This window comes from Phoxinus phoxinus (assembly GCF_949152265.1).
Source record: "Phoxinus phoxinus genome assembly, chromosome: 20".
Taxonomy (NCBI): domain Eukaryota; kingdom Metazoa; phylum Chordata; class Actinopteri; order Cypriniformes; family Leuciscidae; genus Phoxinus; species Phoxinus phoxinus.
In genome coordinates this window covers 19,026,688-19,042,204 of record NC_136895.1, presented here as the reverse complement: position 1 = coordinate 19,042,204, position 15,517 = coordinate 19,026,688, and the positions used below count along the sequence as shown (strand labels likewise).

The following is a 15,517-nucleotide window of genomic DNA, read 5'->3' as shown; positions in this document are numbered from 1 at the left end:
TCCGGGCAAATTCTGCGTGCAGAATACATTAGCCCTAATGAAAAATTAGCGTGGATTAATTTTGGAATGATTGAATTTCGCCAGCAAAAATGGTAAATGTGACCGTACCTTTAATGCGGTTAGAACTAAATCATTAACAATCTGTTCAAAACACTGACTACGTGTCCGGAAAAAAAAAAAACCTTCCCTACCATATGCGAAAAACATAACGCCAACAGAGTAGTATGTCCAAATACAAGCTGTGGGCAAAAGGTACCCTTATGACCTACTAATTCAGGCGAGATTCTGAAGTGAACATTTGATATACACTTTACTATCCCATGAGGCCATGAGAGAGGATTTATGAATGGAGGTGAAGCAACACAACTGACGCTGGTAGGTCATGTGACAATAACAACATGGCGGATGTAGTATGTTTGAATTTCATTCATACTACACATTCATACAATATAGAGCGTACTCATTTAACAGTCACAATGTAAATTCAAATTACACGATTAGTACACGATTTTGGACGCAGCGTGATTCTTTTAGAAACTAAACAATGAGTAATTGAATCATTCACTCAATCGATTCATACAAACACAATGATTCGCTCAAGACCGAACCACTAATGTGTGTTGCTCAGAAACATGTCAATTTCTGCTTTGACTTTGGAACTATTTACATTGGCGGGGCACAAATACACATGTAACTGACAATACTGTGTTTAAAACGCAGATTATTTAATATCTTAAATGATGATATAGTGACTGCATAGCAACTGCCAAGCAACCACCATAATTGTGACGTCAATTTTGCATCAATCATATTCTTTCTTCATAAAGTGTAACTAACTTGTTGGCTAATATATCTTGATTCATATGCATGTATATATGTTTGTTTATTATTGTCACTGTGAATAACAATATAATTTAGAGTCAGTGATAACTTCAGACCTCTGAAAAATATATATTTTTATCAGATAACTGTTATTCAAAGTTATACTACAGGGCCGTTGAATGCTTGAATCTGATTGGTTGACGAACGTTCTGAGGTGTGCAATTATATTCAGGGAACCGCACGGCTAAAGTAGTTCCGGCAGGTCTTAACCGTATTACAGTTCCATATCACTTCGCGTAGTCAACTGTAATAACGGAAAATAGGATACAATTCATAACAAGAAAACTGCAGCCCCATGCGCTCGATCTGCAATTTCCAATGTCTAACTTCACAATCAATGGAAATATGCAGTTTAATTTTAATAAATAAAGTATATATAGTCCTATATATAATCAATAGAAAATTAAAAAGAATATTTCAATAAATTGATAGTCCTGCTGCAGATAATATAACAAATAAAAAATTATTGATTGGCCTATACTTGTTAAAAGGGCTTTGTGTTTCATTTATTAGGCTAGTCTGTCACTAATAGAAAAAAAAAGAATGAACGAATTAATTAAAACGAATTGAATAAATAAATAATAATATTGACGCGAATGCTTCTTTCTCTCTCATAACTGCATTAATAACTGCATAAAGCCAGGGACACACTTACTGTAAGGCCGGTTATGAATGTAATTTGATACTGCATGCACGCGTGTTCAGCGCGTTCAGTCTGTGTTCACAGCGGTGTTTAAAATCTGCTGCATTCACAGTCAGAGAATGTTTCTAGTCGTTACGTGTGTCCAGCATTAAGTGGCCTTTAGTCTGCTATCAGCGGCTCAGACCTCCGTTACTAACTCTAAAATGATGTTTTGGAATTAGCAACGGAGCATGCAGTTTAGATGCGCAAGGAATTAGTCCTACATACAAGAGCGTTTTAATGACAACAACTTTACAAACGTCTTGAAATACATCATCTGAACAATATTTCGAGGTGTGGTAACTGTAGTATAAGCGGAATAATTGACTTCAGGCCGTTGAATTATTAGAAAAATAATGCACACCCGAGGTGTAACGGCCACTCCGCTTCGCGTGGTGACCGCATTACCACCTCGGGTGTGCATTATTTTTCTAATAATTCAACGGCCTGTCGTCAATTATTCCTTACTTAAGCTTTATGTGTTCAAACACACTTCTCAGATACAGAGGTTTGGTGCTAACCAAATATAAAGCACATTTGAAATTCAAATGAAAAAAAAAAAGCGGTGAAGCATTGTTTCTAGAGAATGACAATCATTTCCTCCACTTCTATCCTCTGCTAAAACATCAGGAGTCCATACCAAACACTGCTTTCAGCAAAGATAAAACATTTCTGGACCGATTCATCACGGTGTTTTGGCCTGTTTACTATTCCCAGTAGCAGAATAGCATACAGATACTCTTTCCTCTGTGTGGGTTCAGTAGCTGCTGGGCATTCGTCCATTTTTTCATTTGTATTTGTGTTGTTTGTGGCTTCTCTTAGAAGTGTTTTTGAAGGGGATCTTTAATAATGTCCAAACCATCTGCAAAGGCCCAAAGCGTTACGAGCAGCAGCAAAACACAAACTTTCATCCAATCAGCAGTGTCGGTTCATCTCACGCATGCATTGCCATTAGTGGAAATGGACAAACTCTTCTGAGCTGGTTCGATATACGCTGTGCGTCCTTAAAAAAACCCCACCAAGGTAAAAAAAGCTTGTGTCCTGACAGGAAAGCTTTTCATTTCAACTTCAAGCAACAGCAGTCATTGCATTCAGCCAGAAAACACTAATTCACACATCGCCAGTGAAGAGGTTTCAACCACCAACCTCAGAATAGACAGTGTGTGAAAACATCAACAGTTCAGCGTTTGTCTGAAATTCCCTGGCAAGAGCGCTTGTTGCTTTTGAGCCTTTTGTTTTCACCCACATATATTCGGCTGCTTTCAAGCTTGGAGAAACTAAATGAGCTCGCTGGTCATTAATAGAGCCGGGGTTTTTTTTGTTGGCAAGATACGATATTGTAATTGGATCACAAATGAAACTGAGCCAGGAGTTTGTGCTATTTTGATGACCTGCTTTGTAAATCAATACGAAAAAATGCACACACTAACAAATACAAAACACTGATCCAAGGATGAGGTATCAATGCGATATTGTTATCCATAGTCATAACTCTTAATTGTTCCATGTGACGGTTAAGGAAAGATAATCTAACATAATGGAACGTAATTTGTGATATACCTGTGAGTCCAGTAGGACACTGGCACTCGAACCCGTCGACCAGATCTACACAGACTCCGACTCTACACGGACTGGAGCCGCATTCGTTCTGCTCATCCTGGCACAGGTCGCCATGGAAACCCGCCGGGCACACGCACAGGTAATCGCCGCTGCCCGCTGGATACTTGATGTTAGTCACACACGTCCCTCCATTCATGCAGCCGCATGGCCGTACTATCACCTGTAACCATGGAAACGTGGACAGAACTGTAAGGTAACGCAAATACAAAATAAAAGTAAAACACAATAACTTAGTTTATTTATTTTCAATGTTAACATTAAAGGAACCATATGTAAGATTGTGGCCAAAACTGGTACTGCAATCACTTTCAAATTACTGTAGAGCGGTGTATCCCCTCCCCCCTGACTCGAGGTTGCCAGATAGGCTGCAGGATCCAGCAGGAACGTAGGCTGCTACAAAGAGCATCCAATGGCAAGACTAGAGCAGAGCTGGCAACCCGGATGCCGAAACACTACTGACTTCATGATTGGTAGATAGGTGGAGGGTGGCGCATCAGGCCAAAACACAACATGACAACATCAACATCAGTTGAGGGCTGCAACTTCACTTTTAAATGACAATATCCTGGCCGGACTACTGTTGTCAGTGATATAAGTATTTGAAATGAACATGATTTCTTAATGTCTACTGACATATCAGGGCCATTTTATGATTCATTAAAATTAATTTCTTACATACGGTTCCTTTAATTATTATCAATATTTAAATATTATTTAAATAATCACAAATAATTACAAATTAGAATTGTATACGTATTTGTGTGTGTGTGTGTGTGTATATATATATATATATATATATATATATAGAGAGAGAGAGAGAGAGAGAGAGAGATTTGTATCATATGGTACACATACATACAATTTTAAAAAAATGCCATTACTGTGTACTATTACATATACCTCTATAAATATAGAAGCTTCATTTTATAATTGATAAAATTACAATTCAGTATATAATATAAAAACGTAATATTTAAAAATATAAAAGGTATATACAGTACATATATATGTAAGTAGCAGCTTGCTGACTCAACTTTTTTTTCAGCAGTGTTGCTAATTGCATAGTGTCTCTCTCTCTCTCTCTCTCTCTCTCTCTCTCTCTACTGTCCTCAAACGACTGCATCTCTCAAACTCAGACAGTATTTAATAAGCGCTAGAAGGCAGGAAGCAGATGCTTGTTAGCCGTCTAGGCTCCTCAAAGGATATGGAGAGGACGTTTGTCTTTCGTTGCACCGGCTTGCTGTGACACAGGACTCGGGAGAATCCGGGTAGCTGAGTGCTGCTGTCCTTATGCCGTGATAAGACATTTGATATACTGGGAACTCTGAATACCAACTCAAATTAAAGTAGTACAATGATACTGAATGATTACCATATTCATATAGTATAGAATATACATGAGAAGGAACTTCAGGGTTCATATTCATATTACTGTATTACCATGGTACACCATGCACCATTTTAGTTGTCCAATGTCATCTAAGCAAATCACTCGTCGTTTAAAGTATGAAAGCAGGACCATAATCCAGTCCTGTTTCAATTATTCGTTTAATGAATAAATGACCTATCTTTGAATGAGATCATATGCAATACAAGCTTGGCATTTACATTTAGCAGACACTTTTATCCAAAGCGACAAACAAATTGATTCACTAAAATGAATCAGATTTCCCAATGCTATATAAGGGAGGAAACAGTTTAGGAGAGCATATTCCATTATTGCTTCAACTCACACAATAAAATATGACAAAAAAGCAGAGATGTAACATTTTGTAATACTACAACTCATTAGAAAAAGTAGCTTGTTTCTGAAAATGCAACACTGTTATACTACTAAAATGTAGTCAAGTTAATATTGTCGCTGCTTTTAGTTTTGAATTTACCTGTTAATTCACTTTATTTTATAATTATAACTTTTTTATAATTATAATTGATATATAATATATTTTTTTTTTTTGATCCAGTTCTCCACTTCAACTTAAAGATCTGTTAGAAACAAAATAACAGTTTACAGTTTTGGAACAACATCCTTTTTTTAATGAGAACTGTTCCTTTAAGACATCCCAGAAGAGGCTTGGATCATTATTACAAAACTAACATAATTATTTACAAAACTAGTTATAAAAGACAAAGTTTTCGTCATGTTTCATAGAAATTCATTTCTGTCCTAAACATAAAAATCAGTCAGGCATCAATCTCTCAATGTCTCTCACCTCCGCGGTAAATCTGCTCCGGGCATCACACTCATCAGACACAGTAAATTGAAAACTGTGCGTTTCCTCCTCGTGCACTTTCCAGATGAGGAGCCCGGCCGGGGAAATTGAGGCCCCTGGGGGCCCCGTCTCCAGCTGGAAGAGTAGGGCCGAGCCCTCGGGGTCCGTGGCTGTGAATTGGTACACAAAATTCTCCCCTACAAAGGTCTGCAGGCCGTCCCGTGGCTTGTGGAAGGTCGGCGGACGATTAGCTGCGGAAATGAGAGGGGGAATTTCAAGAAAGAATACTGTGAAGCAATCGAATGCTGATCTTCAGTTGCCAGATGATATTTTATAAGGGCCGTTCACACCAAGAACGATAACTATAAAGATAACTGTATAGACTTCCACGCCAACATATGATACAGTTTGGTTTATTACAAGCATCCGCTGCAGTTTTGTCGACTGCCGCTTTAAAAGGTAGAGCTCTATCAAGCAGGATGGATTCTGATTGGCTGTCAATGTTCTTGTCATTCACCAGCTGAAAAACAAAACGTTCTGAAAGTGATTCCAACAATATCATTCCTTTGTCGTTATTGTTATAGTTGTGGTTTGGATTTCCTATTCTAATAATTAGAACGATTATTAAAACTTTGTTGTTATTGTCCTTGTTGTGAACCTTAAGACCACAAGCCTTTGGTAAGATTCCAGTAGCTGTATGTTAGCTTGTTGCTAAGCTAACGAAAAGCTCTTTAACTCTTTTCCAGCCAACGCGATTTTCTCAGCTTTTTGTTCACAACGATGTTTTTTTGTTAATGAAACATTCAAGTGTTGATGAAAAATTATGATTTTTTTTAAGCTCTGTTCATTAAATAAATTGCATTATATTCATCCAACTAAATGTTCTGGTAGACATTAAATTTTTTGTGAAAATTATCAAAACTGCTGGCGATGGCGGGAAACTTGTTGGAAAGGTTCCGTTTTTCCTGTGTTTTTAAAGCTTTGATTGTGTCTACAGTGTGCAATATAACATGTGTTCATGTTTCGCGTGTAAAAAAACATTTTTCAAAAAATGTACGTATACCGCTGTTTTCACGGTCCTAAAAACGGGCTGATGACTTCCCTGTTCTATGAAGTCCCTCCTTCAGAAATACGTAACGAGTTCTGATTGTGCCAGCGGTTCCTGTGTTGTGATTCGACAGCAGCTTAGCGCACGTTGCCCGGAAAGGTCACGCCTCTTACCGTAACGTGGAGATGCATGCGCTCAGTGTTATTGTTAACATGGCCAAACAAAGGTGATTTGACTCCGGGATGAAAATAACGGCGTCTCGACCACATGGCGACAAACACTCTACAAACGCAACTCTTCCTCTTCTCTGTAGGAGCGCAACAAGACCACGCCCCCCTTTTTTGTGTATTCCTGTCTGCGGAGGTTAGTCAAAAAACTGTTCTAGTGACGTCATTAAAGCAGGAAGTAGAGGGATGTAGTCAAAACCGGCCGTTCGCTGTAGGCTTTGAAAGTGGACTTCTGTTAAATAAAATATCTCGCTTGGCATTGAACTTTGAGCTTTATCATTTTACAGGTATTATTTATGCTCTAACAGCAACATTACACACTAGCTAAAGTTTAAAAAATGGTATCACGAAGAACAGGACCTTTAAAAAAAACAGTGGCGAGGAAATTGATTCTGTTTACCTATCAATGTTTTTATTGTTCTTCAGCTGGAAAAAAAAAAAAGTTCTGAAGGGATTGTTGTTACTGTTATAGTTGTGGTGTAAACATCACTAGTCTTATGGAATTGAACTACTGTACTATTAAACATGTATAGTTATAGTTTTCATTATAGTCATCTTCCTTGGTGTGAATGGCCTTTTACAGTCATAGACTCCTTTAAATGTATGTACTATTTAGCAAGGTTTTATTCATTAATGTAAATATAATTGTATTTAACTAAAATAACATTTATTATCATCATTAGCTATTCATAAACTGCAAACTGTAACAGACCATATATAAATATTATTATTAATTAATAAAAACATTGTATTACATATGTTTTTATTGTTAAATACAAATAATTTGTATTATAAATATATATTAATTGAAACATATCAAAATATATATTTTTAAATAAATTACATTATATTTTTTGGCCATGTTTTTTTTTAGACAGCAAAATGAGAAATGTCTCACATGGAACAAACAGGCACAAAATGAAAATATGTTCTTGTAATATCTGGCATGATGACATTTGTGGGATAAAATCTGATTTAAAGCACCATGCGTTCGTTTCCGACGGTTATTTCCCGCTACTTGTTTCTTGAGAAACTTGACAAAAATCGCAACGTGGAGCAAAAATATCCATCTTAAGTGACATTCAATTATCCACAACAGAACCATAGAAAATAAACCAACCCTGATCTTGGAATATGAAAGCATTCTCTGCAGCAATATGTCACTCATATTCAAAATCTCATTCTCGAGCAGCATGATGTATATGAGTTTGTGTGTTTCTGGCTGGGAAATGCCAACTAACAACAAAATGGATCCATAAATCTGTTCTGACATCATAAGGTAAACAAACCCAATGCATAATAATAACATAATCAAATTCAGTTGCCATTTTATAAATGCAAACATGCAAACTATGTAAACTATGTAACAAAAACACATGCTAATTGTTTCAAAATGGTCTGACGTCAATTTTTCGCAATTTCCTCAGTTATGCAACATTTCGGCTGCGGTACAAATGCTCATTTGAATCACTTAACATTTACATTTCTTGATGATCATCTCGTCTAAATTTAATTTGTCTGCATGAATGAATGGACTCTCAATTTTGCCACAGAATGGTGAAAAAAAGGCATGGCAGAAGCACAAGGGACATATCTATCAGGAAGATAAGTGGGTGTGAGGTGAATGGGTGTAATGTTCCTTCAAGCTGAATGTGTGGTGTATGTGTGTGTGTGTGTGGAGTCTTCAGATAGCATCGGTCCGGACCTCATTTGCAGTGCAGGCAAACAGACGGATGTTTACCGGCAGCTCTCGCTGTACACAGGAGTGTGGAGTTGGAATGTGTGGATAAAGAAGAGGGAGTTTTTGCTGAAATCAAATGCAACATGATTGTTTGTTGCTTGTGTGTGTGTAATTGTTTTGCTATATAAAATATGAGTAAACCCTCTTTACATTTACTCTTAAATAGGACTTGAGTGGTTGGTCTTTTTCAAAAAGGCTCATAAATCTTAATCTTAATCTTAAATCTCAAATGCTATAAAACAGAAAACTATATTATTATTAAAAGAGAGATTGTGCTGTATAATAATAATAATAACAATAATAATAATATAAACAAATATTAAAATGTAATTTAATACAATATATAATTTTTATGTAATAAATAATAATAATATATTATTAGTAATAGTAGTAGAAGTAGTATCAGAAGAAGAGAGAGTTTATGCTATATAATAATAACAACAATAACCATAATCATTAGTTTTACTATAATAAGTATTGATACAAATATATTAGGAAATATATTTAATATTGATATAATATATAACATTTTATATGATTATTTATTAATAATAATAGATGTTAAAATGTCTAATATTAAAAGTATAATGTAATATAATTTATTATAACATAACATACTATTATTTAATATTATATAATAAATGATTATTATTATTATTAGTGGTGGTGGTAATATTAGAAGAAAAGAGAGTTTGTGCTATATAATAATAACAATAACCATGATTATTATTAGTATTACTAAAAATAAAATAATTGTTAATAAAAAATATGTAATATTAATATATTATAAAATTAAATATTATTACATTCTTAAATAAAATAAACATTTGTGAAAACATTATTTCGCAAAATTGTTTATTGAGATTATTGCCATTTTATAAAATGAATAAGACACGCAAGGGTGTGTGTCAGAGTGTTTTTACCACAGTAAAAGCTGGTTCACGTTTACACCACTTTGCATCATGCTCAACAGCACCTCTTAACTGGTAAATCCACTGCAGTTCCCTTTGCCATACTAACGTCCAATACTTCATCAATGTCCTATAAACATCCTCCAGTGTTGCAAATGTCAAGTCTACTGAGACGAAAACACTATTTAAAAGAACCTGATGAAATATTATACAGCACTACATGAGTCTTCTCAGAGTGATAATAAAACCAAAACTAAAGTTTATGGCCTAATGCTTTACTTCATTTTTTGCAGCGCTGTAAAATCCGGAAATGTAATGTCAGCTAATTGAAATTCACAGCTAGCATATTCCAGCTGACTCGCCACATAACGTCTCTGTTTAGCTGCTGTAATAAAGTCTGTTAGTAAAGCGTGAGCTTTTAACTTCAAACATACTCAAAGCAATAGCAAGACAGCGCATCCTGTCAGATCTCCCCTACTTCCTTTTATAGTTCGATAATGAATGATACAGTAAGTGCCGCACACAATATTCAGTTAAATACATGTTGTAAAGGTCACATTCGGTCAGTCTAAACAGCTCTTCTTTATTTTATAGGACTTTTTTTAGAGCAGGGGTGGGATTCGAACCTACATCTGCCATATGAACATCATGGCTCAATGCATCTGCAGCACTTTATGAAATACTAGACCACAGCTCGTATTTTGAATGGATTTGTCTTTATTAGCACAAAATTAGATTTCAATTGGACTGTGCCGTAGAAGGTTGTTGGGTCGCGTCCAATGGCTGTTTAGACTTGTAACTTTATTTGTAGCGTAATAGTGTGCTGTGTGATTGTAAGAAGTACAGATAATGTTCAATAATGTGAGGTATTGCCGTAAGATCTCGGTTTGACTTCAAATCGACTGCGTTTACCTTGATTAATGGACCAGGTGTATTTGGAGGCCGTGGAGTTGCACAGGAGACACGGAACAGAAGGGCTGGAGTCTCCCTCGGCAAAACACATCCCATCTATATTACACGTCCTCTCCTGAGAGAGAGAGAGAGCGAGAGAGAGAGAGAGAGAGAGAGAGAGAGAGAGAGAGAGAGAGAGAGAGAGAGAGAGAGAGAGAGAGAGAGAGAGAGAGAGAGAATTAAGAACTGTTAATGTTGTTAATGAAAATTAATTAAGGAAGGTCTTTAAGAGATACAAACAAACAAACAAATAAATAAAAAAATACTAAAATAAATGCATAACTGGGAAAAAATAAGATGAACTAAATAGCATATTACAAAACTTTAAACATTTACAACTCCAGTGTTATTTTAGTATTATTTAATATATTATTTATTAGCTTTTTCTATTTTAATTTGAAGGTTTTTGCTAGTTTTCTGTACATTTGTCAACAGTTTTCAAATTAAACTTATTTTATTTCAGTAAGTTGCCAAGACAACATTTCTTTTCAATAGTTTTCAGTTTTTTATAAATCATTTCTAATATTTATATTTTATTTTATGTCAGCTTTAATTCAATTAATGAAAACGTTATAAGCATTAAACATGAAAATGTGCTAGACACTGATACTAAACTAAAACAAAACTAGAACAGAAAAAATAAAACTAACAATGATAGTGAAAACTAAACTTAATAAAATTCTAAATAAAATAACGAACACATTCTAAAATTCTAAACTATTATTTATAACCCTATAACAATTAAATAAAAAAAACACTAAAACATCAATCAAAACTTAATAAAATGAAAAAAATGATAGCGTGAAAAAAAAAAGAATAAAAAATTAAACTAAAATAACCCCGCACACATTTTTATCCAAAGTGATCTTTTTGCCTTCAGTTTGAGCTTTCCCTGGGATCAGTGTTGCCAAGTCCGTGGTTTTCATGCGGAATTGCCGCAATTAAATGTTGGGAAAGCTAGAAAGCTAGAAAGAAAGAAAGAAAGAAAGAAAGAAAGACAGAAAGAGGATTCCAGCTGTATCCACTAGCGTGGAGATGTTTTGCTACTGCTCACGGTTACTGCGGCTCAAACCAACTTCCCCTGTCAAACCTTCGAGATAAAGCTCAACCGCCTTTGCTATAAACCACCAAAGCATAAAGCCTGGCACCGATAGCATCTCTATATTTCAAGTTTTTAATATCCAGTGGGACGTGTAAGTCGCAACGCCCGGAGGACATGCGCGGCAAAGCAGAGAAGATAAACACAGACCAAACGGATCCACCAAGATAACTCATCTCTCACGGTGAGATTACATGCTATGTGGCAGTCGGAAACCCAGAGAAAGAAGCAAGAACGAGCGAGTATATCAGGTGCTCAAGGGATTGGTTACTCCGTCAGTCTTTGGTCTCCATGTCGTGAATAATATCTGTTTTCCACATCCACGCTCTGGGGTTTTCCAACACACACCCTCGTGGCCTCGCGTATCGCTGCTGTCCTGTTGCAGTTAAGACAGTAAACGGGCTATGACAGACTTTTTGCCTTTTGAGTTCATAAACTCGCATCCTCTGCGACTTATTTTCCGGTGGAAAATCCAGGCCATTAGTTGAGGAAGTCATTTTGCGCACATCGAATATAAAGTTCAGGATGATGGACAGATGGATAAATGAACGGAAGGGCCGCAAGGGAAGTTGTGCAGGAATAATCATGGATGGTTTTAACACAGTACCAGAAACAATCTTCATTCTAAAGCAATTCAGAATCTGTTCAGAGGAATTTAAACCAAACAGGGGTTTCTGAACAACTACAGTATTGAAATATCTCTTCTCTATATTCTTCTCCATAATTTTCTGTAATTAATTCAGTTAAAACTATACATACACTTATAAATAATAAAAAATATTAATAAATTATATTATGTTTTATTATTAAAATGTATGAAATCTCTTATACATCTATAAATATACTTATATATATATATATATATATATATATATATACAGTATATATCCTATAAATTAGTGCAGTCATGATTACTTGTATCTAACAAAAGTTTGTATTTAACAGAAGTTTGTAAATATATATATATATATATATATATATATATATATATATATATATATATATATATATATTTATTTATTTTTTATTTATAACTTTTAGGTGCGATTAATCATGATTTGATTAATGGATTTGACAGCACTTGCATATATACAATTATTAATAATAATAATAGTTAGTAATATTATTTACAATTATATTTACAATTATATAACATCAAATTAATTACAAATTAGTTATGAATTAATTATGAAGGATTATTAATACATTTATTCTTACATTTTATGAACATCTCCTATACAATTTTACCATTTCAATATGAAACCGTCAGCAGTGATGTCACTATTTGTTTGCAAACTGTATTGTGATTTGTCTTCTGTTTTTCGTTTTTTTGTACAAATTCATTTCCTTACTAAATTGTGATTAGACTTATTTCGTGCTTCTATTTAAGCATTTACAATCACCGTTACATGGTAAAGACGCAGTGTACTTCTCATAAACTACCAACATCATGTTCTAAAACTGCAGAATGGCTCTGATGTTTATGACAAACCTACCGGTAAGTCTAAAACCTATACTTACTTAAAAGTTTTTTGCTGTATTTCCATTTCCTTCAGACAATGCAAATGTAGTTAAAAATCAATTTAACCCATAACTTGTTGGACAAAATGCTATGTACATGCATGTATGTGTATTTTTCACTTTGTCTATGTTAATTGTTGATGAAAAACGAGGAATGGACAACTATTTACAATCTATTGGCCTATTTAAGTATATATCATTACCTTCAGCTTGCAACGTCCAGAAGGAGTCACACACAACTGGCAAATACCGTCATAAAGGGTTAAAAAGTTCCCCTTGCTGTACTGACGACCATCATTAGTCACCTGAAGAAGAAAGAGAGAGAAAGAGAGGTTTAAACACATGTGAATGTGAGTGAATGTGGTATTAATAAAATGACGTTCACTCAAGGTTTAAAAAAGTAAGTACAATTATTTTATTTAACGGTAATGTGCAGTCAACCCGCCATTATTTATCGCAAAATAAAGACATTTTGTGATGAATACAAACTAATTCCACATTATGCTGTTTATTACATGGCTTCTTAAATTTGTTACTAGGTGTGACCAAGTGACTTGGTAAATTTGACATGAATATTGATTTGATTCATAAAAATAAACATTTTAAACATCTTAAAAAACAGGTAAATCTAACTTTTTCATTAAGATAATGCAAAAATGGATATTCAGAAATATTTATGATCTGCAAACTTTCGAAGTTCATCCGCCACTGGCAGGTGATGCAAAAAAAGCTTTTCTTCTTGTAACACTTCAGAGCATCTTTAGCAGCACTAGTTTGAGTGAATCCAAAAGCGAGGTTCATTTTTCAACCCCTCAGTGAGTGTTTAATCCCACAAGCCTTTGAGATTAATGCGGGCGGGAGTTTAGGTGGATTTCGAGATGTATTACCTCACAGATTCGTCTTTGCTCTGACCTTCAGAGACGCCCTGTGGCTCTTTGAACATTGAAATTTATGTTAATGATTCCTCATCACGGGCTATCCATTTTTTTTTTTACATCAGTAAACACACTCATTAACACACACACACACACACATAGATCAAGGCCCACTTTGGGACCAAGCGATGAGGTCAATGATCACACAGCCTGAATTGAGTTTACAAACTTTTTAATGTTTATGTTCGCCATACACTTAAAGATAAAGTCAGATTGGTTTCCTATATGGGCCGTCAAAGCATAAAAATGATTCAAATGATTGTGTTGCCTTTATGGCTGTCATTCAGAACGGAAGAGCTCTCCTCCATCTCATGGTTTGATGATTTCGACAGATATAATATTTTAAAGCGCCCAGGTACGCATCATTTAGCTTGGCCTCAAACGGCGCGTGCGACCGGCATAAATTCAGGCTGATTTTTAAGCGTTAAAACCCACAACTGTGAAGGAGACTTCGTGTGTAATTACATTCTCGTCCAATACAGAGAAGCTAGCGCTTCATCTTTCAATCACAATGGAAACTTTCGAAAAAGATGGTCTGCTTTTATCAGACCGATGACATTTTGATTAATTCAGTCACTGCAAAAAATGCCAGTGGAAAATCAATCACACGAACCCGCGGACATTTCCCTGTCCCTGAGATTGATGGACAGGTACCTTAATCTCCCATCTGGCATAGGGCTGCTCGCTGGCCGTGAAGTCCACCGTGTCGACGGCCATGTTGCCGAGTCGAGGGACGGAGCAGTCCACCGCTTTGGAGCTCAGGAAGGACGCTTTGGTTGTCCCTTCCTCTTTAGGGATCCAAACTCCATTTGTGTGCTAAAAAACATCAACAAAAAAAAAATCATTGATTTGTGGAAATAGAAGTACATTTTAGCATACTTTTAAAGCATGAAAATAATGTACTGCCAAATAATATACTTAAGTGTGAACTGGATGTAATGTTTTCAGACACTTAATTGCATATTATTTAATATTCACAATGAAATAAACAATTATTCTAGTTTAAACTGATATTAAACATTTGAGTGCTTTTTGACCCAATGGCTTACTACTTAAAGTAACTATACTTCTATTGTCTTATGTTTTAATGCTCAATGTTCATCTCAACAAGTGTACATTCAATACGCATGCTTCTTTTTCACAAGGGCAGGTCATCCCAAATTTTTAATAGTTTTAAGTCAAACAGTCTCAGATATCTGAAGCATTTAATTTACGGGGATATTTCACCTAAAATGAATATTCTTTCATAATTTATTTTCCCAAACTGTGTGACTTTGTTTCTTTCGTGGAACACAAAATGAGATATTTTGTAGAATGTTCTGGCCGCTCTTTTCCATATCATGAAATGACTTTCAATGAGTGAAAGTCATTCAGGTTTGGAACAACATTACACAAAAAAAGTCACTCTGAAATTGCAAGAAAACGCGACAAATGATTACAAAGAAACAAAGAAAAGAAAGCAACACATCGAATTAAACGTGAACGTTTTAGATAGAAATACTGAAATAGTATTCTCTTGTAAAATATACTCCAATAATCTTTCTGTGTTTACAACTTCGAAAAAAGGCCTTTTATTTTACAGTGTACATAAATGCCAAAATGTTAATTTTCTTTAAATTCAACAAACTTTTATCAGAAGATACGCTAAAACTTTAGGAAATGCATGTCCTTCAGTTGTTTGAGATAA

The 15,517-nt window shown here is 35.1% G+C and overlaps 1 protein-coding gene across 5 annotated transcripts in view; it reads right to left on the bottom strand.

Moving 5' to 3' along the window:
• The window catches only part of LOC306988510 (von Willebrand factor D and EGF domain-containing protein), a 63,193-nt gene that overhangs the window by 17,471 nt on the left and 30,205 nt on the right, over positions 1-15,517 (bottom strand). For all 5 annotated transcript variants that reach the window (XM_079593555.1, XM_079593553.1, XM_079593554.1 and 2 more), the window contains 5 exons: positions 14,485-14,646; positions 13,099-13,200; positions 10,237-10,351; positions 5,398-5,648; positions 3,125-3,344 (listed from right to left, as the gene is read on the bottom strand). In XM_079593555.1, the coding sequence (XP_079449681.1) occupies positions 3,125-3,344; positions 5,398-5,648; positions 10,237-10,351; positions 13,099-13,200; positions 14,485-14,646 (850 nt within the window). The remainder of the gene's footprint in view (positions 1-3,124; positions 3,345-5,397; positions 5,649-10,236; positions 10,352-13,098; positions 13,201-14,484; positions 14,647-15,517) is intronic.